Source organism: Carassius auratus, unplaced genomic scaffold (assembly GCF_003368295.1).
Source record: "Carassius auratus strain Wakin unplaced genomic scaffold, ASM336829v1 scaf_tig00019339, whole genome shotgun sequence".
NCBI classification, from domain to species: Eukaryota; Metazoa; Chordata; class Actinopteri; order Cypriniformes; family Cyprinidae; genus Carassius; species Carassius auratus.
Genome location: NW_020524950.1, coordinates 73,932 through 99,696, shown reverse-complemented (window position 1 = coordinate 99,696; position 25,765 = coordinate 73,932). Strand labels below are relative to the sequence as shown.

Below are 25,765 nucleotides of genomic sequence, written 5' to 3'. Positions count from 1 at the left end.
TCACCATGAGTTTTTACTTCCAGAAGCTTTGTGCCTCATTACGTGATATGAAACAACCACGTCTGATCACAAAAACTTATTTCAGACATCCGACTGATGTTATGAAGTTAATTTAGAGAAAAAGCATGTTAATAAATGATATCGTTGTTGGACAACAGGTTTGAAAACACTCAAACACATGCAAAACTGTACTGTACTGTACATTTATTCAAGGCTCAGACTGATTTTTGTGGCACTGTACAGCCCTGATGAAAACAGAAGGAGCTCCTCGTTTAGCGATAAACTCTTCCTCAATTTCACGTCCGCCTTCCATGATGTCGCACACAGAAATATGTCAACAACTACACTTTATCGTTATTATCGTGGGGAGAGTTTTTACCAATATATCACAAACTATAAGATATCGCCCATCCCTAAAATATGCGCAGTACACAAACATATAGTATGTCAACAAACTTTTTATGACTCGATTAAAGCTGCGGTAGGGAACTTTTGACGCTCTAGCGGTTAATAAACAGAACTGCTTGCGTGTTGCGGAAGAACATCGTAGCCGGAACTACTTCTCTCTGATTATGTCTATGAAGAATCACAAAGGTACTGGGTTACTCCGCCGCAGTATCCCGAAGCAATCTAAAATAGTCCGAATATAAACACTTATTATAGGTGCACCCTAGTGATTCAGGACAAGCTAAAAACACGGTTTGGAAAATGGATTCATGGTGTACTCGCTTATTATGTTCATTTTTTCTACATTTTGAACACAAACAAAGTTACGGACCGCAGCTCTGATTGGTTGTTTCTTACCGGGAGCAATGTATTTCTGCAAATGGCAATAGGACACTGGGAGGAGCCAGAGGAGCTTGATTTATACACAGATTATCTGTCTCATATTCTACTGTCAGGACATAATGACAGGTTTAACAAATATATAAAAAATATATTTTTACCAAAGTTCCTTACTGCAACTTTAATTGCGATTAATTGCGATTAAAAGAACTCTGTGAGACTGATCCTCATCATCATGTCTCATACCTGGACTGGTGTCCTCGGGGATGTCGAAGGAGTAGACGTTGCGTGAGAAGTGTGGCGTGTGATCGTTGACGTCGCTGACGGTGATGTTGAGCCGGACGTCGGAGGACTGCTGGCCGTCGTCGGCTCGCACCAGCAGTGAGTACTTGGATCTGCGCTCGCGGTCCAGACGCCGGATAGCCGTCAGCTCGCCAGACTCGGGGTCGATGGAGAAGCTGTCGTCTGCGCCGCTGATGATGGAGTACGTCACCAGAGCGTTCGCTCCCTGCACAAAACACCGCTTCAGTCACAAACTTCATTCAAACAGGAGACAAAAACTCTATTTATTTTGATCGATTTTTCAGAAAGCAAGTTTCAGAATGTTTAGATATTTATACTGAAAATCAAGACAAAATTATTAAGAAAATAAGTAAAAATGATCTCTGTGTGTAATATCTCATATTCACACATTTAATTTAAATAAAGCTGAAATAAAATATGAATATTGCATGAAACACTTGATAATGAGAAATGTTGTATTGGCAACTTACTAAATTAAGTTTACATTGGAGCATTACAATTACAGTATTTTTCAGACTATAAGTCGCATCAGTCCAAAAATACGTCATGATGAGAAAAAAAAACATAAATAAGTCGCACTGGACTATAAGTCGCATATTTAGAACCAAGAACCAAGAGAAACATTAACATCTACAGCCGCGAGAGGGCGCTCTATGTGTTCAGTGTAGACTACAGGAGAACTACAGGAGACGTTAATGTTTTCTCTCGGTTTATGTCTCTTAGTTCATTTCTCTCGGTTCATGTCAAATTAATTTTGATAAATAAGTCGCACCTGACTATAAGTCGCAGGACCAGCCCAACTATGAAAAAAGTGTGACTTATAGTCCGGAAAATACGGTACTTGAAATAATAAAAACTAAGAAATAAAACTGATAAAAATGTGAAAAACACAATTTTTTTTTATTAAAATGTAAATAAAACTAAACTAAAATAAAAAAAGAAATAAAATAAATGAAAAAATATTTTATATATAACTAATTAGCAATACTGAATACTAATATTTAATTATAAAAACTTTTGAACAACACTTTTTATTACAAAAAACTAAAATGAGAACTGGAAATATAAAGATAAAAGCTAATTCAAAATAAACGGTCTATAAAATAAACGTGTCTGTGCATAATGTCAAAGTTTCCACACATTTGCTTAAATAAAATAAAAAAACCTGAAAATATAAAAATAACAAATTCAAAATATTACTAAAAACTATAATATTATATAAATAATATGAGAATAAATTATCTGAATAATAAATATGTCCGTGCATAACATCAAACCTTCACACATATGCTTAAAATATAAATATTAAATGGAACATCTTGAGAAATGTTGAAGCATTGAAATCACTAACTGGAAATAAATGATAGAAACTAAAATGAAAAGTGAAAATATAAAATAAAGCTAATTCAGAATATTACTAACAACTATAATATTATATAAATTATTCTAAAATAGGTGGTGTGCAAAATACTGAAACAAACATGTCTGTGTGTAACGTCACACATGAACTTCAGTTTACAGCAGGACCAATTAGTGAGAGTGAAAGGATTTCATTTCTAGGCTGGTGTTGCGTTTCCTGAAGTCAGATCTGCAGTCTGCAGAAAACACAACCCCACATATACAGCACACGAGCGAGAGAGAGACACAGAGAGAGAGAGAGAGACACAGAGAGAGAGAGAGAGAGAGACAGACAGAGAGAGAGAGACAGCACTGAAGGGATATACGCTTCCTCTATAAATCCAGCTAATGGATCCCCTGATCCCCGCGGCTCTCAGACGCTACACATCTGATCCTGACGAGCAGAGAATAACGCCAGCGACAGATCGGGACGTCCAGGACTGAGCGCAGGACAATACGAGTTCAGAGACGACAGCAGATCAAAGAGCAGCAGATCAGGATCCGGTTACAGAGTCACCGCAGCATCGCCTCTCAGACTCAGACTCAAGTGAATATACTGTGCTCAATCAATAGAGTACAGCTCTGGGCTCCGAGCATTTTACTGTAAGACATTAGACATTTTACTTTCATTTTACACTAAGCTGAAAAAAAAAAAAAAATTTGTAAAATAAAGCTACAATAAAATATGACTAGATTAAATAAATGAATTAAAATGAGAAACTTGTCCTTGGGAACTAATTGATTTATATATATATATATATATATATATATATATATATATATATATATATATATATATATATATATATATATAAATCTAAAAATTTATAATTTGATTTAAAAACAGACAACAAATTCACTAAAATAATACAAAACAAATTGGGAAACTGAAAATATAAAAACAGCTTATTCAAAATATTAATAAATAACTATAATGGTATATAAATAATTCTAAAATAAAAATAGTCATTAGGCTTACATTTTTATCCTACATATATTATTTTAATAATAATTAAAATGTGTTTTTATTATTATATATTTGATTTTATTTTGATCTTCATTACAAAAGTATTTTTTTATATACATTTTTTTTTCTTTATCATTATGTTTACATTACTACATGAAACACATGAAAATAAGATTATTTTTTTTCATTGCAACTAGCAGAAATACAGTAAGTCTACTTTTAAAAAATACATATTTAATTATATTTCAGTTTAAGTAATGTTTTTGAAATTTTTTTTTATTGTTTTGGTTTTACTTGTGTAGTTAACTATAGAAATCTACTTGCATTTAACTATAATAAACACATAAATATCCTAAATATATTTCCTTAAAACTATCCTTTATTTATGTATTAACTCTTTAACCAATATATGCACATACACACATTTAATGTTCAATGTTCAGATCCTCTGAATCCTGTGTTTTTCTCTGAGAAAATGTTGAATGTGATTCCTGAGCTCCTGCTGCAATAGATCAGAGCAGATCTCTGGATTTCCCATCAGCCACCTGGAGCCGCCCACTCTTCCGGCCGCGGACGCTGAGCGCTCAGAACTGGACCTACAGCGACCGAACGACATACGGAAACTCACTCAGAGAGAGAGAGAGAGAGAGAGAGAGAGACAGAGAGAGAGAGAAGACCTGCTTCCTCTGACCGACTGACCGCACTATCCTCAACCTCAACCAGCACAACACATCCTCATCAGACACATGCTCACTCAAACAAACAACACAAACAACTAGATCATCTCACTGCCAAGGAAAGCAGTCCTCATTTTCATTTATCTAAACGTGGTGTACTAAAATAGAATTCCTGCCCAGCGTTCCAACATCACATTCAGTTTGAGCTGTTCAGTTAAAAACACTGAGGAAAAATAGGGGAGGGGAAAAACATCACAGATCCGATCACAGCTGCTCCTCCTGGACTGATTTATACTCATTTTATATTTATATAGTTATATCGAAGCAATCTTAAACTTATTTAAAACATTTAATGATTAATTTAAATTGTAAACTGACATTTTAATGATTAAATCAATCGCAATTAATATTTAAAAGAAGCCTTTTTTATATTCAGGCTCTTTGATTATTGTGTCGTCCACATTATTCTGGACTACGTTTCTTGGACTGTGTTTGATGCTGCAAACTGGTATTTGTTATCATATGTTATCATAATCATAAACACACGGCTCGTTTAACATTAATTTACTTGTTTGCAGTCATGTGCATGACTAATTATTCTAATTACAAGTGTTATTCCATAATATTAATTACTTTAATCAGTATTTTGATTTAATCTAGCTTCATTAATTTTGTTATATTTATTCATGTTGAAATCACAATGCCTGTTTTTATTTTTTATTTACATATTTTTAATTTCATTTATTAGAAATAGAAGTAAACATAGATTTATTTTAAAATATTAAAATTATAATTTATAATATTTTATTTCAGTTAACATCTATATTTAAGAACAGCAATTTTAATTGTTTAAGTTTTAGTTATTTTAGTACATCAAATTAAACTAAATGATTTCCTCCCCTTGGCAACTAGTATATATGTTTATTTTATATATTTTTTTTCAAGTATATGTTTATTTCATTTGAAGTAAAAAAACAAAAAAATAATTTTAGTTAGTTTTTTTATTAGTTAGTTATAGTTTTAGCTTGAACAATCGCGCTAATTATCTGCTCTCTAATGAGAAGCCCCGCCCCTAACACCACCTGTCCAATAGCGATCAGCCAATCATAGCTCAGGGCTGTGACTCTGTTAGTTGTCTGTATATGTGAGTTTGAGCTCACTGGTTTACTGTCGCAGTGTTTAATAGTTATAATAATAGACGAGATCAGTAGACATGAGCATCACAGAGTTTGGGGGCGGGGCCACACAGCAGCTAGCGCCATCATCATCACATCAATCATCATGAGTGACAGCTGTGGTCTGTACCTCATCTGCGTCTGTGGCCGTGAGCTGCAGGATCCTGAAGCCGTCGCTGATGTTCTCCTGGATGGTGATGTCCAGCGAGTCGGAGGGGAACACCGGTGGGTTATCATTCACGTCCTGCAGGGTGATCTCCACCTGAGACAGACACAGAGACATTAACACCCTCACAATCATCATTCACAATCCTGATCTTCACACAGAGACCCAGTGCTGACATAAAACAGATCCTCAACTACCATGACTTCACATCTACCAGTGTGGATTTAGATTTGTCAATTGTATTTTTTATTCATGTTTTTTTCCTTAATTTTTTCAATTTGTTTACATTTTTTGTGTAGCACTTAAGTTAGCTAAATTAAAATACTTTTAGATTTTTTTTTTTCTGTTATCATTCAAGATCAAATAGTCAACACAACACATTTGCGCTTTCCTTGCAGGGTGCTACGCCAGGCTCTTGGGTTCGATTCTGAGCAAATTGATGAACTGACAAGTTATGCATTTAATGCACTTTGGATAAAAACATCTGTCAAATGCATTTACATGCAGCTTATTTAACATTCTAACATCTGACATTTCTTGCAATTATTCATGAAATTTACTAGTGTTTCAAAATATTTCAGCAATATTATTTCAGCAGCGCAGTAAATTACTGTAATATAGTGATGCCTTTTACTCTCATCAGTCAACATGGATTGATTTTTGTCTTCTGAAATGTTCCTTGTCATCTTGCAATCACAACATATTTCTTACTTACAATTCCATCCACACATGAATGCAGCATTAATATAGAACTGAGCTGTTTAACAACACTGTCAAACGCGACTCATTCAGTCAGATTCCACAGCGACTCATGATATTCAATAACTCAATACATCTGCAGTTAAAACACATAAAACCAGACGAGCAGAGCAGCCAGATCCCAAAACTCACAGCTCCTCTCATCCTGAAGAACTTTAATATCTGCTGCATTTAACATCACAGAGCCATGAGCTGTTCACTGCTTCATGTTATTCTTCTAATTCAAGACGGGAACGTTCCCACAACACTCTGCCAATGTTCTCTCAACGCTATGAACAAACGTTATTCCAGTAACATTAATAGAACGTTCATGCAAAGTGATCTGATCTTTAATAACCTTCTCAAAATGCTACAAAAACATTACTTATACATCGTTCATGGAACGTTTTATTGAAACATTAGTTTGATGTTTGTCTAAGATGCTTTAAAGAACATTCTAAAGTAACGTTCCCCTTAATGTTTGCTCTAACGTTCACATAACCTAGAAATGTTTTTATACATTTAGTTTTTTTTCTTAAAAGGAATTAATATTAGGGTAAAGCTGTTTCCAAAAGTTTGCTTTTGAGATGTGTTTGTGATATTTTGAACACAGTGCTTTATTTTGCAAGAGGCATTCGGTATTTTGTGTTGCAATGTTTTGAAAACGTGTGAAAAAAATAACTAAATGCTGTATGTTTTGAATGTTCCGAAATAGCGTTTTCATAACGTCAGCAGAACGTTCTCTGGCCTCCGTACAGAGGTGGAAAGCTGATTGTTTTCTCAGCAGCGTGTTCCGCGTCGTTCAACGCCAAGAATAACGCAACAGAAGAAGAAATATGTGTCCGCGCAGCGTCCTCCTCGTGCTAAAGTCAACAGACATGAATATTTACGCTGCACTCGTTCGCTCTGAAGTGTAAATAACCCCAGCGCATCTTCACGAGGGACGAGGAATAATTCAATCCACTGATCTGAGATTACCCACAATCCCCTGAGAGAGTCGTATCAAAGCACAGGCCGCGCAAAAACAGCGAAGAGCGGGGAAAACTGTGTGTCTAATGAGAATTCACACAGGTGAGAGACATCACACACACACACACAGATTGAGTTTCAGTGCTCGGCGTCTCAGCTCCAGGTTGTTTGACTCTATTATTAAACAGCCGTCTCTCGTGTGTGTAGTATTCGGCTGAAGTTACAGATAGAAAGGTGAGTTTCAGTTCACCTCACTTCAGCAAACTAGCTTTGTTTTGACCAAAACAGTTTTAATTGATCCTTCAGTTCGACAATAATTCTCCTTCTGTCTGTCTATTCACCCTACAAACTATTTTTTTGATTTACGATTAAATGCAAAATAAACTAAATGCTCCTCATAGCCATCAAAACAGATCTTTTTAATGATTATTACGCCTATTATTATTATTATTATATTACTATTATTATATTTTCTAAATAATAATAAACTAATTATACAATATTATTATAATATAATATGTATATTAATATATATACATTTATACACATTTAATTCAATCTTAATTAATAGCTTTTTTATCAGCTTATTTTTTTCATGAACTTAACACTTTCATGAAAAATGCCTAATAATTTCCAATAAAAATAAAAATTATTTATTTGATAAATTATTTAGAAATAATAATAATAAGTTATACACCATTCAAATATATATTACTGTAAAGTAATACATGCATACGTTTATCTATGCGTTAATATGTATATTAAAATATATTCACATAATTCATGTTTGATTATTGGCTATCTATCAACTTTTCATCAACTGTTTTGTTTTGACATTTTTGTTTATAACAATAAATATTTATTATTTATTGTTAAAGAATTGCACAGTAACATTTAGTGTGCAATATTTGGCATTACATTAGGTTATTTTGTGGATTTCAGAGTGTTTAATTTTCTTTATAGAAAATAAAAAATCAAATTTTAAAAAGCGTAAAAAACAAGAATCAGACCAACCGGATCGAATTCACGACTCATGTGCAAACACAAGTCATTTTGAGATCATTTGTACCTGCGTGCATGCGTTCGCTGTGTTAATGAGTGAAGCAGAGCAATTCGCGCTCTGATTGGACATGATGTCAAGGCATGAGGTCAGGGGTCACACGTTTGATGTAAAGAACACGAATCTGTGATAAAAGGCACACGCTCTCACACCTCATCATCAGCGAGGTGCTGCGCACAAATGAAATGACTTCACCGACAGCAGAACACGTTTAAATTAAATGCTGCGGAACAAGAGCCAAAATACAAGACGTGAGAAAATCAAAGAGTCCAAATTCAGAGCGGAGAATCAAAAAGGGTCATTTCTGCTCCACCATACTCCGACTAACAATGGGATTTCCATCCAACTACCTTCCTGTCAATCAAACCAGTGCTCAGACGTTTGACGATAAACTGTGATAAGTTAAGATCGATGAGTTTTAAATCAAATGTGCTTTACAAGCTTCAAAAAACAAGGTTCATGTTACTGTACTGTATGTTTCTGAGACACAGCTGAGATACAGTTTCATGTTTTCATGTGGTTAAGTCTGATATCAGTGCGTCTCAAATCATGTTAAGCGTTACGAACATTTACAATAATGACCTGCTGAAACAGATTCAGATGAACACAGAAATCAGTGAAAGAGTCTCAACTCTGTAAACCCTGACGATATGTAATCATCTTTTTTAAGTTTGAGCCTTTAGGCAAAAAAAGCTTGCATTTGTGTGTTATACACTGAACTAAATTATAAATGCAACACTTTTGTTTTTGCCCCCCCCCCCACAATAGGCCTATATCTCTCAATTATTGTTCACAAATCTGTCTAAAGCTGTGTTCGTGAGCACTTCTACTTCGCTGATATAACCCATCCACCTCACAGGTGTGGCATATCAAGATGCTGATTAGACAGCATGACTATTGCAAAGGTTTGCCTTAGGCTGTAAGAAATTACACTAGAAGAGCTTTGACTGGATAAATCACTCTAAACTCTCAATAAGAGACAGAAGACGAGAGACTGAGAGAGAGACAGCAGAGTTTGACCGTTTATGTCATCAGATATGGTCCAGTAGCTGTATAGGGTTAATAAACAATCATCCCAGAGGTTGGTGTTTATTCACACAGTAGTTCTCTAAATCTACCTCAACATTTAACTGTCTCAGAGACACAAGATACAGCAAACACACTTCTGCGCATCTAATCAGTCCCTGATGGAGAACATCAACTCCCATCATGCACTGCCCTCAGTCAGACGTCACATGACAGCAGTAAAACCAGTTCATCAGAGCATCTGAAGCACTTGAAGGGTTAACACTCGACTCAAATCATGAAAATCCACCCTGTCTCTGGTTCTGTGTCGATGAGCGGTGCTGAAGCTGATCTGGGTTCAGTCTCAGACGTGGAAAATGAACAGAGAGAAATGTTGATGTGTTTAACATGAGCGACTCTCGATGAAGCTCTGCCAAACAGACAGTTCCCCCCTCGCTGAGACTATTCACGGAAAACAGAGAGAGAGGGAGAGAGAGAGACAGAGAGAGAGAGAGAGGGGAAGGATGAGGAACAGAAAGCAGCGAAAGAGAGCGATGCTTCTTTCAGTAACTTTAGACAATGAGGCTCGTCTGTTTCTCGTCAGAATGGAGTCGTTAATCTTCATTAAGACGAGTGTTTCATGGCCTTCAGTTTAGCAAAGAAAACACTTGATAATTTAATAACTATATTCTTCCCTCTTCTGATTACCTCCACACACTCACTGCGTCCCACCTTCAGCTGCTGGTCAACAGGACACACACTCATACACACACACACTCACACACACACACACACACACACACACACACACACACACTCGCACGCACACACACACACACACACAGATGACATGCTGTTTGTCAGGGTCTAGTAACTGTTCAGTCATTGTTTCCCATCTAATTGTTTCCTCATGGATAAAGTCCAGTCCTTCCCTTCCTCTTGTCTCATTAAATATCATTTCATTCAGAAATCCATCACATTGCTGAAGTCAAGTGTGTTGCAGACAATGTTTCATGTCGTCTAGTGCTGCTGCACTCAATTCTTAAGTAGATCAATGATCAATCAATTATCACCGAAGGAAAAAGGTAGGGCAGGACTAGCTTCTGTGCATCAGTTTTGGATTGGATGTTGAGAAATGGGGGCGTGGCTCTCAATTGATCTATCTTATGTACCAGAGTCCTTATTAACTAAAACTTAATAAAAAATAATAATAATAATCGTAGGGCTTTGCAATTAATCGAAATTGAGTCGCACTTAAGATATTTTCCACAAATCACACAGCGCTAGTAAAAAACGACAGGCAGACATTTAAAATGACTATATGGTACATCTTTCTGATTAAAATGATTTCTTATTAATGTTTTGATAACTTCGAATGAGATGTGTGTGGTGTATTCCTCCTGTGACCGGGTCAGATCTCTGAGTTCAGAAAGAGATGTTTTGTTCTCATTGTGTCTTCATCTTCACAAGATCATTTGTAAGCCATAGACGTGAGTGTCTTCCCATCTTTCTCACGTTTGCTTCAGTGAAAGTCAATGAGGAAGAACAATCAGTGTGAATCTCTTTCAGAGAGTCGCCTTTCCATCTCTCTCTCTCTGTCTGTGCATCTCTCTCTCTCTCTCTCTTTCTCTCTGTGCATCTCTCTCTCTCTCTCTCTCTCTGTGCATCTCTCTCTCTCTCTCTCTCTCTGTGCATCTCTCTCTCTCTCTCTCTCTCTCTCTCTCTGGATGTGGGGTCGGTCAGGAGGTCAGAAGCCGGTGATTTGTCGTGTCTAAGGTGACGGTCTGGAAGCGCTCGTGACCCCGGGGTCGTGACCTGACCTCAGTGCAGTGCTGTCATTCGTTATTTGACGTCTTTCTTTGAGTTCCTGTGCATCAGACTCCTGTGTGACGCTGGTTTAGTTTCTGATCAAGAAAAATATCTTGCTGAAAACACAATTAAATTCAATACAAGAGCATGATGATTCCAATGCTATCTCATTTTTTATAATAAAATTTAAAATAATAAAAAAAAAGTATTGCGTTAACGCAATAACTGATTTACGCCAAGAACTATTTTAATCGCATGTTAACGCAGTTTTTATTTTTATGAAAGTCCGTTCTTCACTGGCTCTGAATACATCGTGGGTCACAGGAGGATGCTCCCGATCAAATTATTTAGGCTAAGCTTCAACATTAAGCTCATCACTGTTATTTTAACAAAAAGAATGCAACGAGCTCTTAATCATGACCTTATAAGTTGGAAATAGAAAGTTTCCGAAAGCACGTGAAGACACCGGAGAAGCACTCACTCAACAAAGAGGATTAAACCATTTAGTTAACTTTGTGGTTTATTATTTTGAGTCATATGGGACACGGTAACACACGTCCCTCTCACAATATATTGCTTGACACATCTATCGCTTTTGCCGCTTAGAAATATTAAAGCAATCATGCAGCACGTATGGGAAAATCTGCGCTTTTGAAAATCTGCATTTTTGGGAGTCCGATCGATGCTCTGGACTCAAGGTATATTGCCTTCTATAATGAGCTATAAAAGCGTTAAATGGCTTGTTTTATATTTAATTTAATTACATTAATGTTATAAGCTGAGATTTACGCTACAATAAATGGTTTAACTGCTACAATGTAAAAGGAACACTGCTCCTTATTTGTTTAAAGTGTTTGCAAACCAAATATTATTACACTTGTGTTCATTTATTCATATGCATAACAATGCAATTAATTGTGATTAATCGCAGACAATATTGCGATTAATCGCGATTTTTATTTTTATTGCTGATTTAATGCAAAAATCTGTACATAAATTACGTGAATACATTTTAATTATTTATTTTTTAAAGTCTTTATTCTGAATTTCAAATGAGCAGAGTGTTATTTGAACACAATGACTGTAAAAATTAGCGTGCGTTCTGATTCAGATTCTCCATTAATGTTTGAGTCGTCTGACGGTGGGAAAGAGGCTCTAAACTCACACGTCCTGTCACATTAGTCTGTGTTTCCCAACAAAGAGGCCATTTGTTTGTTTGTGTGTTTGTTTGTGAGGGCTTGTGTGTTTCTCAATGACCTGTTGCCATGACCATGAGAGAATTAACACACACACACACACACACACACGCACGCACACACACACACACACACACACACACACACACACACACACACACAGGTAATAATCACGGCTAACTGCAGCTTTCACTAAACCTACAGCTCAATCCAAACACAGATTTCTCTGCATGTGTCTGATTTCTACTCCAGTCTGAGTAACTCTAAGTCAGACCACTTTATTTTCACAATATCCTTAAAACATTAAGTGAGTTTATGTTCAAAATAGAAAAAATATCCGCCAGTGGGGTCAGAAAGATAATCTTTGCATTGAATTACGTTTATTTTACGGACTCCATTAAAAGATATTTGTGTGTTATATGCAAAAACTCACTACATCTCAATCTATCGCAAGCACAACAATGGCCTTTTTTTCTTCATGCGTGATTGCGATCACAGTCAAAAACAGCAAGACTTTTCAACAGAAAACTATGGCAGTAAAACTCATCGCCGTGAGTGTGTGTGCTTGTTGTTGGGTTAGGAAAAGAAAGAAAAGAGTGTTGGAGGAAAAAGAGTAGGCTTGTCTTGTTTATGCTGAAGCTTCCTCTGCTGTTGTGCGTCTCAAACGCATGATTTACCCGCTGCTTTCCTTCTGCTCAAACCGCGGCTCTCGCTAACGTTAATTAGTCTGTTTTGTGTGACGCTGACCAGTGCTCCACTACACTGGATCAGAACAATCACTACACGCTCACGACTGGCTCTTCATCATGTCTTAATTCTGTCTTAGAGATTCTGTGAGTGAAGTGTGATCCAGACAGGTTTGGGACGCTCCCTCAGAAGACAGCTGCTCGTGTAGACGGCAGACGAGGGTTTGAACAGAGACTCAGAGGAATGAAGAAACTTCCCCGAGCCCGTTATATATCAGAGAGAGAGAGAGAGAATAAGTCCCCACCTATCATCCAGTAAGGGTAATAAAGTATAGGGGAAAAAAATCTTGTTGCAATTTTTCTGAAAAAAAAAAAACATTTTAAAATGTTTGCTGTGCTTGTTTATAGGGTTGCAGAATTTTGCCAAAATGTTGAAGATTACTCTTTCAAATTTTAACAATTGTTTTTTTTTTTTTTTTTACAACTGTAAAATTACAATGTTAGCACTTATGAATTAACTTGTTCATTTTTAGACACTTAAACCATCAAAGTGTTATTTTTATAGAAGAGCGCGAGTCTTCAAAGCTGTTGATTTGTTCATTAGTGACCCTCTTTGCTCATTTGGAAATCACACAAAGACTCGTCAGGATTCTGGGTTTATTCTGATCAGTGGTACATCTCTGAGTTCAGCAGATTCTCCATTTCTCTCTGTCTAGGAGAAAGATCTGAGATGTTAAAGCAACTTCATCTCTGAGAGAGCAAGAGATGAGAAAACAGCCTGAGATAGAGATTTCTGAAACCAGCCCAAGGTGCAAAAACATCATCTGCATGGAAAACACTTAGAAGACACACACACACACACACACACACACACACACGTTATCAGTCTTTACTTCACCCATAAATCCTCTGGATTAAAGCGCGAGAGAGACGCTGATGAAAGCGAGGCAGGCCTATAGAAATGCAAAGAAGTGGCCTTCTTTTCTCCACTTTATTCCTGTTCATTTGCTGTCGGACGAGGGAGGAATGATGGGACATTCTCAGAGAGGAGACTTCATTAATGCACAGTATTTAACAGCTCTACGTGTGTGTGTGTGTGTGTGTGTGTGTCCTCCATTCTCTAACACACACACACACACACCGACCATCAGAGAGAGAGAGAAGAGCTCATCCGTAACATTCAGAAAGACTGAAAGTCAATGTGATAAAGAGAGAAAAGAACCACAGTGATTCAGTCCCTCTTCACACACACACACACACACACACACACACGCTTTTAAAAGTGTGTGGGTCTTTTTAAAAGGAAATTAATGAAAAAAAAAAGACATTTCTAATGAAAAAAAAAGATTTCTGTTTCAAATAAAAGCTGTTGTTTTGAACTTTCTATTCATCTGTGAATCATGAAAAATAAAATGTATCCCACTTTCCACAAAAGTATTATTCAGCGCAAATGTGTTCAACACTGATAATAATCAGAAATGTGTCTTGAGCAGTAAATCATCATATTATTCTGATTTCTGAAGATCATGTGACACTGAAGGCTGGAGGAATGATGCTGAAAATACAGCGGAGCATCACAGAAATAAATTACACTTTAACACAGATTCACACAGAAAACAGATGATTTACATTAGAATAATATTTCACAGTTTTTACTGTATTTTTGATCAAATTAATGCATCCTCGGTGAGCAGAAGCGACTTCTTTCAGAGACATTACACAATCTCACCAGCACCGAACTTCTGAAAGTTTGTACAAAACAAAAGTACTTTCATCTGTCTGATGATCAAATGTTTATTTTTGGGACGGACTGCTCCTTTAAGGTTGGTCTCAATGATCTGATCGCTGGAACAGATTCTGATGTTTAGTGTCTTCACAGACGTGAGTTTCTCTGTGTTTGTGTTGATTCATGAATTCAGTGAAACGCATCAAATAAACCCTGTGATTACAGCCCAAGAATGAAACCCTGAGTTTAACTTCATACGCAACAAATCCTGACACAGAGAGACTGGAAACAGTGTGTGTGTGTGTGTGTGTGTGTGTGTTATTAACCCCGCTCTCTCTCAGGACACCGAGCTGTAATCTGATGTCTCTATTAATGGCTGGTATAATGGGGTCTCAGGGACCACCGGAGGAGCGTCGGTCTCTCTCAGAGTCTCTTCATCACAATAAACTACAGGAAACCTCACAGTGTTACTGCAGCCATAAGATACAGACAAACTGACCCTCAGAGTCTGATATTCCTGATTACACCCATCAGCGTCAGAATAACTGAGATGACCAATCACATCAAAGATGGAGACGTGAGCCAGACATTTAATAATATCTGCCTTGTTTGTGACAGAAATGTTAAATGGCCGACAGCAAAATCCAGTGATGCAAACTACTTTTTCATCAGTCCTTTAATTCTACAGTGTTTTATAAAGCACAGATCGTTTCAAAGCAGCTTCAGTCAGTTCAGTTTAATGTTGATTTAATTCACTGCAATAACTGCACATATTGAAAAGTTGGTGTCATTATCCAAAAATAGTATATATCAATTAATGTAACGAGACAAGAAACATTTAAAGAGCCATTTTCAACATATTAGACACATTTTTATAAAAAAACACGATTTGCAAATAGTTTAAATGCATTACTTAATAAATGTAAATGTAACTTTCTTTATTCCCTTTCATTCCTTTAAATAATTTTTTTGTACAAAAATAATGTTTAAGACATGATTGCTGTTTGAATCTATGCAGTATAAAAACCTCACCCTTCATTTAAAAACACGTATTCCATCTTCTCTTTAATATTTAAGGTGATAAATGACAATCATTTACTTCCACTTAAACATTCAGCAATCACATGACAATCAGACGCTTCTTAAAGGGACAGTTCAGCAAAAAATTTAAACGGTCTCTCTCATGATGACACAGAGGATATTCTGAGAAACATTTCACCGCTTTTTGTCCACAGCGTACAATTAAAGTCAGTGGGGTCCATTGTTGTTCAAACCTCAGCGTTCTTCAAAACATCTTTTGTGTTTCACAGAAGACTAAGTCATGGAGGTTTGGCATGATGTATTTTCACTGTTAGATGAACTGTATCTGACTCTGCTAAACTCTGCTAAAGTCCTTAAATAAAGAAGCATCACACAATTAGTCATTAGTAACTAATGACATGCAATAATACATGCATTTAATCACTGCTATATTCACATTTTAGTGAATTCAGTGCATTTCAAGCCAAACTAAACTAAAAAAATAAAGTAAAATAAAAAGGTTTTGTTTTCCTTAAGTACTAAAGAACAACATAATTTCTTACAGCTGATTTCAAACTTTTTGTCTAATGTTCTGTGTTAAAAGTTCCCTGGTGCTGTGTTTTAAATCCACAATGCTTGTCCATATATATTCTGAGGTCTGATTAACACAGTAAACTTCAGCCGCACTGAATCCAAGTTTACCGCACTTGTATTACAGTAAAACATTGATCTGTTTGTAATGGAGCAGGATCAGAGCTGATAACAGAGCAACAGCGTGAGCTAAACGTGCGTGTTTTTGTTTGATCACAGATAGAGTCGTATAAATCCTGACCTCATGGTTTCCATCAGAATGAGATCTTCTCTATGCATCGTGTGTTTACGCTCTCAGTCCAAGTGAACACACGAAACTCTGCTGACACACAACCAGCGCTTATAGTTCCTGCACAAATCTAACACTAATGCATGCTGAAAGGCCCCAGATCTGTCTGTCTTCTGCTGCTCTCTTCTTGACATTTCCCAGAGAAGACGAATCCTTTCAGAATGATGTAATACAGTCAGTCACCTAGAAATACACTGCAGGGTTTCAGCCAATCAGCTGCGCTGCCGAGGTCAGGTGACTTCACAGACAGCAGACAGGACAAATATAAGGATGATTGTGCTGGAAAACAGGACAGAAATACTGCAGCACATGGATATTCTAGATGTTTCTGCATTTTTTCTTTACACTGCAAAAAAAAAAATTTCTAACACAGTATTTTTTACTTGTTTACGATAAAAAATAAATAAAATAAATTCCCCATTCAAGATGCATTTACATGAAATGTAAAATGACAAAATAAAAATCTTTAAAAAAATAACAAAATCCAATGGAGAAACTTCTCAGAAAGCAAAATTAATTTAATATGGCATGGTGCATCTCAAGAAAATCTTGATTTAAGAATGTTTTGATATTCGTACTCGTAAACAATCGTGCTGTAAAACGGTTAATCACGATTAAGCACATCCAAAACAAAAGTTTTTGTTTACATTATATATATATATATATATATATATATATATATATATATATATATATATATATATATGTGTGTGTGTGTGTGTGTGTGTGTGTGTGTGTGTGCGTGCGTGCGTGCGTGTGTGTGTGTGTGTGTATTTATTATACACAAAATAAATGTGCACAGTACACACACACACACATTATGTAAACAAAAACTTTTATTTTGAATGCGATTAATCGCGATTAATCGTTTTACAGCACTAGAAAACAATACAAATAATAATGAGGAAGAATACTGTTTGCAGTCATAATTCTGCCACATTGATGGATCAAATATAAAGTCAGTGAAAGCTCATACATGCAGCTGCTGCTACGAGACCAACAGCGGGCGTTTATAGAAACACTTCCATATTCATGTCTTGTTTTGTCTTATTTCAGTTTGTGTGAGTGATGGTTCACGTCTGGATCAGACTCGCTCTCTGAGAGCCAAACGCTGTGAAAGACTCGTCCAACCCAGAGGAATCATTTCACATTGTTTCCACTTCCATTATTCTTCAAGACACACACACACACACACACACAGTTGATGAGGTGAGCAGAATCTCAGCCGCTGCTTTGACTTGTGTTAAGTTGTGTGTTTTGTTTTTTTTTCAATTTACAGCAAATCTTAAAACTTAATTCATTCCACCGCTGGATGAATTTATGGTTCTTGCAGACGTTTAGTTCCACCGTGTGATCTTTATGACTGTAGAGAGATGTACTGCATACTCAGTTAACAATACTGTGAATGTGCACTTTTTATCTGGCCTACAATTTTGCCCTGATTGCATGTTATTAGTTGAATAATTTGCATAAAAAAGACGTGATTTACACATCACAAGCAAAAATGCTGCTTGAGCAAAAAAAAAAAAAAAAAAGTTGATGAGTTACATTAATCTCTAGAGGTGTGTGATATGATAACAATATACATCATAATATACTTTTTTGTTACCTTATTTCTGCTTTGTTATTACAAATACCTCATTTGACTTTTCTGTGCATTTGACAGTTCAAGCTAAATTGCTACGAAAGAGTGAATCGTTCAAACTGTTGATTCCAATGGATTCTGTTTCATACAACTATTTGAAATATGAATAAATTAAATTAAAATGTTTTCAATGTGACTTTTTAGTTGAAATAAATGTTCATATAAACATCCTCTGAAGTTTATTTTAGATGTTGCATAGACTAACTGAAAAAAAATATATTCGATTTAATTTCAGTTCAATTATATTTTATTTAAAGTAACATTTGATTTTAAATTTTAGTTTTAGTTAACTTTTAATAACCCTGAGGCAAATACATAACTGTTGAGATATATTTTTCAGCTCTACACTTACACATCTCTGAACCTCGTGTTGGGAATGGTCAGGCTCTCTCAGGACGTTTCTGCTGGTGTTAATGTGATTGATTCGTGGTGGGATCAGCACATTCCAGCGCGGTCCGTCCCTGATACAAGCGCTGCAGTGATTTACAGTCACACTGCTGGAGTTACAGCCATAACTTATTCACCCTCAGGACTCTGCCTGCTCTCGCCCCGAGGTCAAAGGTCAGGGAGGCTTCCTGCTACGACCCCTGGGAGTTCAGAGGTCAAGAAGCGTCCCGTGAGGTCTAGTGGGGTTACGACGACGGAGTGTCAAAATTATAAATACGAAACCAGATGTTTCTTCTTAAACTCCCTTGGAGAAATTAAAACACACAAATGAGTCAGCAGCTACAGAAAAATGATTGTGGAGAGCAGCAAAAAGTTCTTTAAATATATATTTTTAGAACTGAAGAAGAGAAAACATGTCTAACAAAAGTTGTTTTGTTGACCTTATACTAATGAATTTGTAGCATACAATTTCACATTCACAATGTACAACAAAAAAGGCAAGAAAAGTTAAGAAAAGAAAATGTTGTAAATATTATTATTAACAATTTCTATTTTTATCACTCCATAAATCAGAAATAATACTGTCAAGTGTCTAAGAATAAGATGTGTAAAAATTTGAAATGATATGCAGTATGAACAAACCCTTCTACAAAAACCTTCAGAATATAGAGAGGAATAAAACTCTAAGTTTTGGTGTTTGTAAGTGCTGCTGATGTGGAGAGAAAACTCATAACCATTAAAAAAAAGCAATTTCCACAATGTTTTTAGGAATATAACGCTGTATAAATCACTGTGAATGAAATATGAACAAACCCCTCAGTAAAAAACTTCAGAATATAGATAGGAATACAACTGTAAAATTTAGTGTGTGTAAGTGCAGCAGAAGTTGAGAAAAAACTTTTATCGTTAATCATTGGAATTAAAATCTACTGTAGAGATGCAAATAGATAAAGTGTTGAAGCATGAGTCTGTCGAGGTGAAGTCAGAGAGCAAACACTGAAACACACTCACACACTCTCAGCACTGACCGGGGGGAAGTGGCACTTCAGCTTTACAAGAGAAACACACACACACACACACACACACACACACACACACACAGATGCAGCAGCACACTGGGGCCTGTGTTCAGCTCAATGCCTTTGTTTAACCCTCTTGTGTCCCCCTCGAATCACAAAATAACACACAAACACACACAACACCCCTCCATACATGCCTCTCTTTCTCTCTCTCTCTTTCACACACACACACACACACACACACACACACACACTACAGGCTACATACAGTGCGTCCAAAAGTCGGAATCTGGGAAATTTAGTGCCATTTACAGCTTAAATAATCAGAACGTTTGAGGAATTTAAATAATTCACAGCAAAAAAAAAAAAAAAAAGGATATATATATATATATATATATATATATATATATATATATATATATATATATATATATATATATATATATATATATATTCTTTTTTTCTTCTTCTCACTATTCCTGCCTGAAAAAGCTAAGATATTGTCTAGATGTCTTGTTTTCAGAAAAATGCATAAAAATTAAATGAGTTTAGCATAAAAATAAGAATTATTTTCAATTAAATAAATACAGTTACAGGCAATGTGAAAATTGGTTTGATCAATAAATCTGGGTAACATATGTTTCTGTTTTACATGAACAAGTGTTATTTTAGTATCATTGTGATATCATATTTTTATTAATATTTGTAATTATATTTCTTTATATCTTTTTCTGCTTTCATTTTAGTAATTTGTTTTACATAACATTTTTGTTGTTTTTAAATATAATTTTCTATTAATTTCTTATTCATTCATATTTTAATGTCAGTCATTTTTAAATGTACAATTTTAAGTCATTTTAGTAAAACAAACATAAGAAATGTTTCCTTGGAAACTAGCTCAAATAAAATTAAAGTTTGTTTATTATATTTTATTTTATTTCAGGTAACATTTATTTTATATAGGTATTACAAATATTTATTTATTTTAATTTACTATAATAATGCATATTTTATGAGATTCAACTTAATGTTTTAAGTCAGTTCAGTATAATTTAAGTTCACCAACAAAACAGATTTTAAAAAATCGTATACGTATACCGATTTTTTTTTTTTTAATGGTCTAATCTGAAACGATATATATCTCCATCAACATTGCATTTAAAGTTTCATGTTTATTTATGGACTTTTGCTCTGTAAGCGTTCATTGTAGAATGAAGCATATATTTAGTCCCTCATTCTCTGCCCAGTCCTTTTCCCATCATGCACTGCTCTCTGACCCGTCCTGACACCGGGGGCCTCTCCTCACCTCTCTCTTCACTTGGAAAGGATGTGATTGTGGTCGATTCGACATAGTCCTCCTCTCGCATCCCCTCTTTATCTGGCTGCCCAGAAGAGGAAGTGAATATGGCGGGAATGTGAGGAAAGTTAAAGAGCAGACATCAAGAGCAACTTTCTGACCCAGAGGAGAGAGAGAGCCAGAGATGGACAGGAGATGTAAGGCTTTTTCACGCTTTAAGAGCTCCTTTAGTGCGCTGCTGTCAGACGGAGACGATTGAGAGAAAAGCCGAGCGACTGAAAGCTCTTTCTCTTCACACATTTGCATGTAAAAGCTCATGGACGGCGCTGAATGCTCCTCGCTTCCCCGGAGCCATGGAGACGCCAATAAAGGTGCAAGATTCAGTCGGCTGAACTTAAAACGACTTTATTAAAGTGTCAGTGATCAGAGAAGCGCCGTTACACGCTCAAAGAGCTTAATGACCTGCTAAGAGCATTACGCTCTAAAGACTCGATGCTCACGCCTAAAAAAAAAACCAGATTAATTTCCTGAAAATTGCAGGAATTTGACTGAAACACAGGAGCTTTTGTGCTGGAAGAGCCAGTGGGAAGTTTTAGATGCTACAATCCTCGGAAAGATGAGCAGTCATTCAATTAATTGGATTTGTTCCAATTAAACACAGCTAGCCTTCCTGAATAATAAACCCCATCATGATTAATACATCACTATTTATATACTCTCAGAGTTATACTAGTTAACTAAAACTGAAATTTAGATTTTCAATACTTGAAATAAAAAGATATGAATCTGACAAAAAAAAAAAAAAACGATTTTACTTCTGCTAGTTTCTCATTTTCATTTCGTTTAACTGGATATATTAAAAAAAAAACTAAAACTGAAATAAAAATTAATAAAATAAATATATAAAAAGTTACTGAAACACAACACAATTACTAAAACTTGAAGTACAATTAACAAGAAGGGTAAAATATAAAAATATATTCTGACTCAGAATATTAACATAGTATTTTATAGTATAGCAATGATCCTAAAGTGACACTGTATACAATTGATAAATAGATTGAAATGTTAGTTGCTATTTTTTAAAATCTTATACAAAATAACTTTGTGGTTCACGTAACATGCATGCAACAAAAAATAAAAATAAAATAATAATAATAATAATAAACAAAAAATTCTAAACTTTTTTTTTCTAAAATGCTTGTCTTATTTTACAGTAAAATATCTAAACATTATATAATAAAGATACATTTATGTGAGAAGCAAAATAAATATATATATTTTTTAATTGTCAAAAAACAAACAAACAAACAAACATGTCAGTTGGGGTCAGAAAAACACAACCTGTTTTCTCTTTGAATTAAGTTTATTGACAAAATTGGCAGATATTTTTCTTTTCAATCTTGTTTTAATTATAAACTCATTTAATTTTGATTAAAAAATATAAAAATTTATTGACTTTATGCTTAAAACAAGAACAAATGTCTGCCATTGGGGTAATAATAAATAATCTTATTTTCCCTTTGAATTAAAATAAATTTTCTGACCACATTGGCAGACATTTATTCTTGTTTTTTGTTTTTTTCAGCAGAAACTAACCAATTTTTTTCATAAAACAAAGCTTAACATAATAATAAGTAGGGGTGTAATGGTTCACAAAATTCACGGTTTGGTTCGGTACGGTTCGGTACGTTTTAGATACAGCAAAAAGAAAAAATTGCCAGATAAATTTCCTTGATTTTTAAAAAATGTTTTATTTATTAAAACTAACAAAGTATGTTTTTTAATTTTTTACATTGAACAATGATGGAGCTATTCTTTACCCATCTTCTATGGTGTTTTCTTAGCAGCATACTGTATAAAACAAAAACAGCTCCTTATAAAAAAAAATGAAAATGTTATATTGTTGTAGTAGTTATGAACAAATACAAAGATGTAACTTTTTATATGGAACTCTATAACTCTTTATATTGGGTGTGTTTTTACTCAATTGGTTCTCTATAGGGCTTATGTTTTTTGGAACAAAGCAGGAATTATGGTCTGGCTGAAATGGGCTCGTGAAGGAATATTGTAACGGGGCTCAATTACGCATGTTCTTAAAACCTGCGTTTTCCACTACAGAGTAAGGCGCTCGCTCACTCAGTACGTGCTGAAGGCTCGTTGCAAAATGGCTAAAGGGTCTTTCACACAGGACGCGGTATGTGCTGCGCTGGACCCTGCACTCAAAAAATGTACTTTCACTTTTGCCAATTTTACTTAATCCGTTCATGTTGTGATTACTTAAAAAATTAATTTAACAATGTGAACTTAATTTAGTTTAGTTCATTCAACAAAAAAAGTGTGTATTGTCAGCTTTACTTAAAAATTATTTGTTCAGCCAACATAACATTGTTGCTTTAAAGTAACAGATTAATAAAATCTTTACAGACTTGAATCTCATTGGCTGAGGATTTTGCAGTGTATTATGGGTAATTGTTGTTCTGTCACCCTCTTGCAGAAGTGTAGCACCATTAGATAGGTACGTGAGTAATAAATAGTGGTGGAAATTATGATTCTTTCTAGTGATTCGTTCATTTTCAGTTCGTTCACCAAAATGATTCGGTCAGAATCGTTCACTGATTCGTTCAGTGACCATTTCTTCGTATTACACAAAATAAGCCAGCAGATGGCAAAAAAAAAGTGTATTATGTTATGTCTTAAGTCAACGAACGTATTCACTTGCTGCAAAAACTGATCTGGCTTTATTAAAATGTGTGTATAATCGCATTCAATATATAAAGTCTAATTAAGTTGTTCAGATGAACAAAGCACAAGGTTTTTTTGCCTAAATAGCATTTTAATTGTTTGGTCAGACAGTTTGTATATTATATATTCACATTCATCAATCGTGGATTAAACGTGGAGTTGCTAAATATCAAAACAAGCGTATGTGCACAGTACAGTACCTATAACTGCGCTTTGCATTTTTGCGAGATTGACATGCTAAATGGCAGACTGACCCGGTTTACTCTCATTCATTTCATTCACGAACGAGATAAGCTATGTACCAGTTCATTTCATTCACGAACGACATGTATCCGTTCATTCAGCTCGTTCACGAATGACGTGTGCTTTGCCGATTGAGAAACGTGATTGGTAAACGGTTTGCCAGAATATACCCTGACCATCAGGTCAGTCATTTCATTCACGAACGAGATGTATCATTCAACTCGTGCACGAACGACATGTGTGCCAGTTCAGTCATTTCATTCACGAACGATTTGTATCACCTCATTCAACTCATTCACGAACGACATGGGTACCAGTTCAGTAATTTCGTTCACGAACGATAAGATCTCTAGATCTAGTTCAGACTCATATGAAACTCGTTCATTGAAGGGCGTATTCGTTCACTACATTCAACAAATCAAATACTCTGTCACATCTCATACTCGAAGGCTATTGGCTCGAGGTTGAGTAATTCTTTGACAGGATGAAACAGTTGTTACCCGGTTCACTGAGCTGCACATACGCTGCTTATAGCGCCGCGCTGCTGTGGAGGGAGGAACTTCACTGAACGAGAAATATGAGTCAGTGGATTACGTGAACGAGAACGATTCGTTCACCTAAAAGATTCGTTCAAAAAGAACGATTCGTTCACGAACGACACATCACTAGTAATAAAAAAAACCTCATGTTTTATTAACTTGTTCTGTTTTGTTTTAGAACAAAACATACAAACAAGGTTGGAAATGCAACATTGCGTTTCAAACATGTTTGTGATCTGTTTGATGAGCTGTAATTAAGAGATGGTTTATATAATGAGTTGTATTGAGCAGCTGCACTCTTATTTGTTGATTCAGTGTTATGGACTTATTAAATCTTAATTAAAGGGGGTAGTGTTTCTGAAGTGGCATTATTATAAAAAATTTGCTATCATAAATTACAATATTCATGTACAATTAACTCAATTGTTGTTTGTTGACTCTACTAAGGTTTGTTAAGTTACGTTTACTTAAACTTCTTTTGTAAAATGAACTAAATTATTGTTTGTTGAGATTACTGAAACAATTGTGTGGAACCTGTTGACATAATATTTTTAATTAAACCCAACATTTCATTTTTTTGAGTGTGGGCTCAGCGTTGCCCTTCAGATACAACGCGAGTTGCGCTGCACTATGCCAAGAGCAAAGTAGGTGGAGTTTTCAAAACCGCCCGTGGATAATTGTATCGTACTGCTCAGGAAATTCCGACACAGTACAGTTCTAGTCCATTTTGATTTCCATGCTTGTTTGAATGCCCCGATCGATTGGTAAAATGCACCCATACACCAGACCTGTTGGTTATTGGAGGATTTTCTATTTCTGGTCTGTTAAACACATTGGCCATTTTCCAACGAACCGTTCGGTACATAATGCGTACCGCGTACCGAACCGAAAGCCTCGTACCGAACGGTTCAATACGAATACGCGTATCGTTACACCCCTAATAATAAGTCATTTTACTTCTTCAGTAAATGTACCTGGATTTAAAGATGTTTAGATATTTTACTGGAAAACAAGACTGAAAATACTGAACTTTGTTTTTTTTTTTTTTTGCAACGTAGAGGTTTTATTGTAATTGTTTATGTCATACTATGATATGTCATATAGTTTATAAAAAAAGAAAAAAAGCACATGCAACAAAGGAGTGAAGGAAATCTCATTGGTTCCCCCTCAAGGGAACTTCGAACTGCGTCCTCTGAAGGGACACTATGGGGAACACCTCGTCGTGACCCGTGTCTGAAGCATACTTTGAAAAAACGCCAACTCGTTGGCCGGTGACAGCGTCTGACGTCACTACCGGCGCGACTATAAATAAGCGACCGGAGAGCACGT

General features: G+C 35.5%; 1 protein-coding gene across 1 annotated transcript in view; it reads right to left on the bottom strand.

Annotated features, from left to right (window-relative positions):
• LOC113076232 (protocadherin Fat 4-like) overlaps positions 1-25,765 on the bottom strand; it is an 88,907-nt gene that overhangs the window by 44,959 nt on the left and 18,183 nt on the right. Inside the window, exons 2-3 of the mRNA XM_026248889.1 lie at positions 5,437-5,568; positions 1,033-1,294 (exon numbers count right to left, since the gene is read on the bottom strand). Of these exons, the coding sequence (XP_026104674.1) occupies positions 1,033-1,294; positions 5,437-5,568 (394 nt within the window). The remainder of the gene's footprint in view (positions 1-1,032; positions 1,295-5,436; positions 5,569-25,765) is intronic.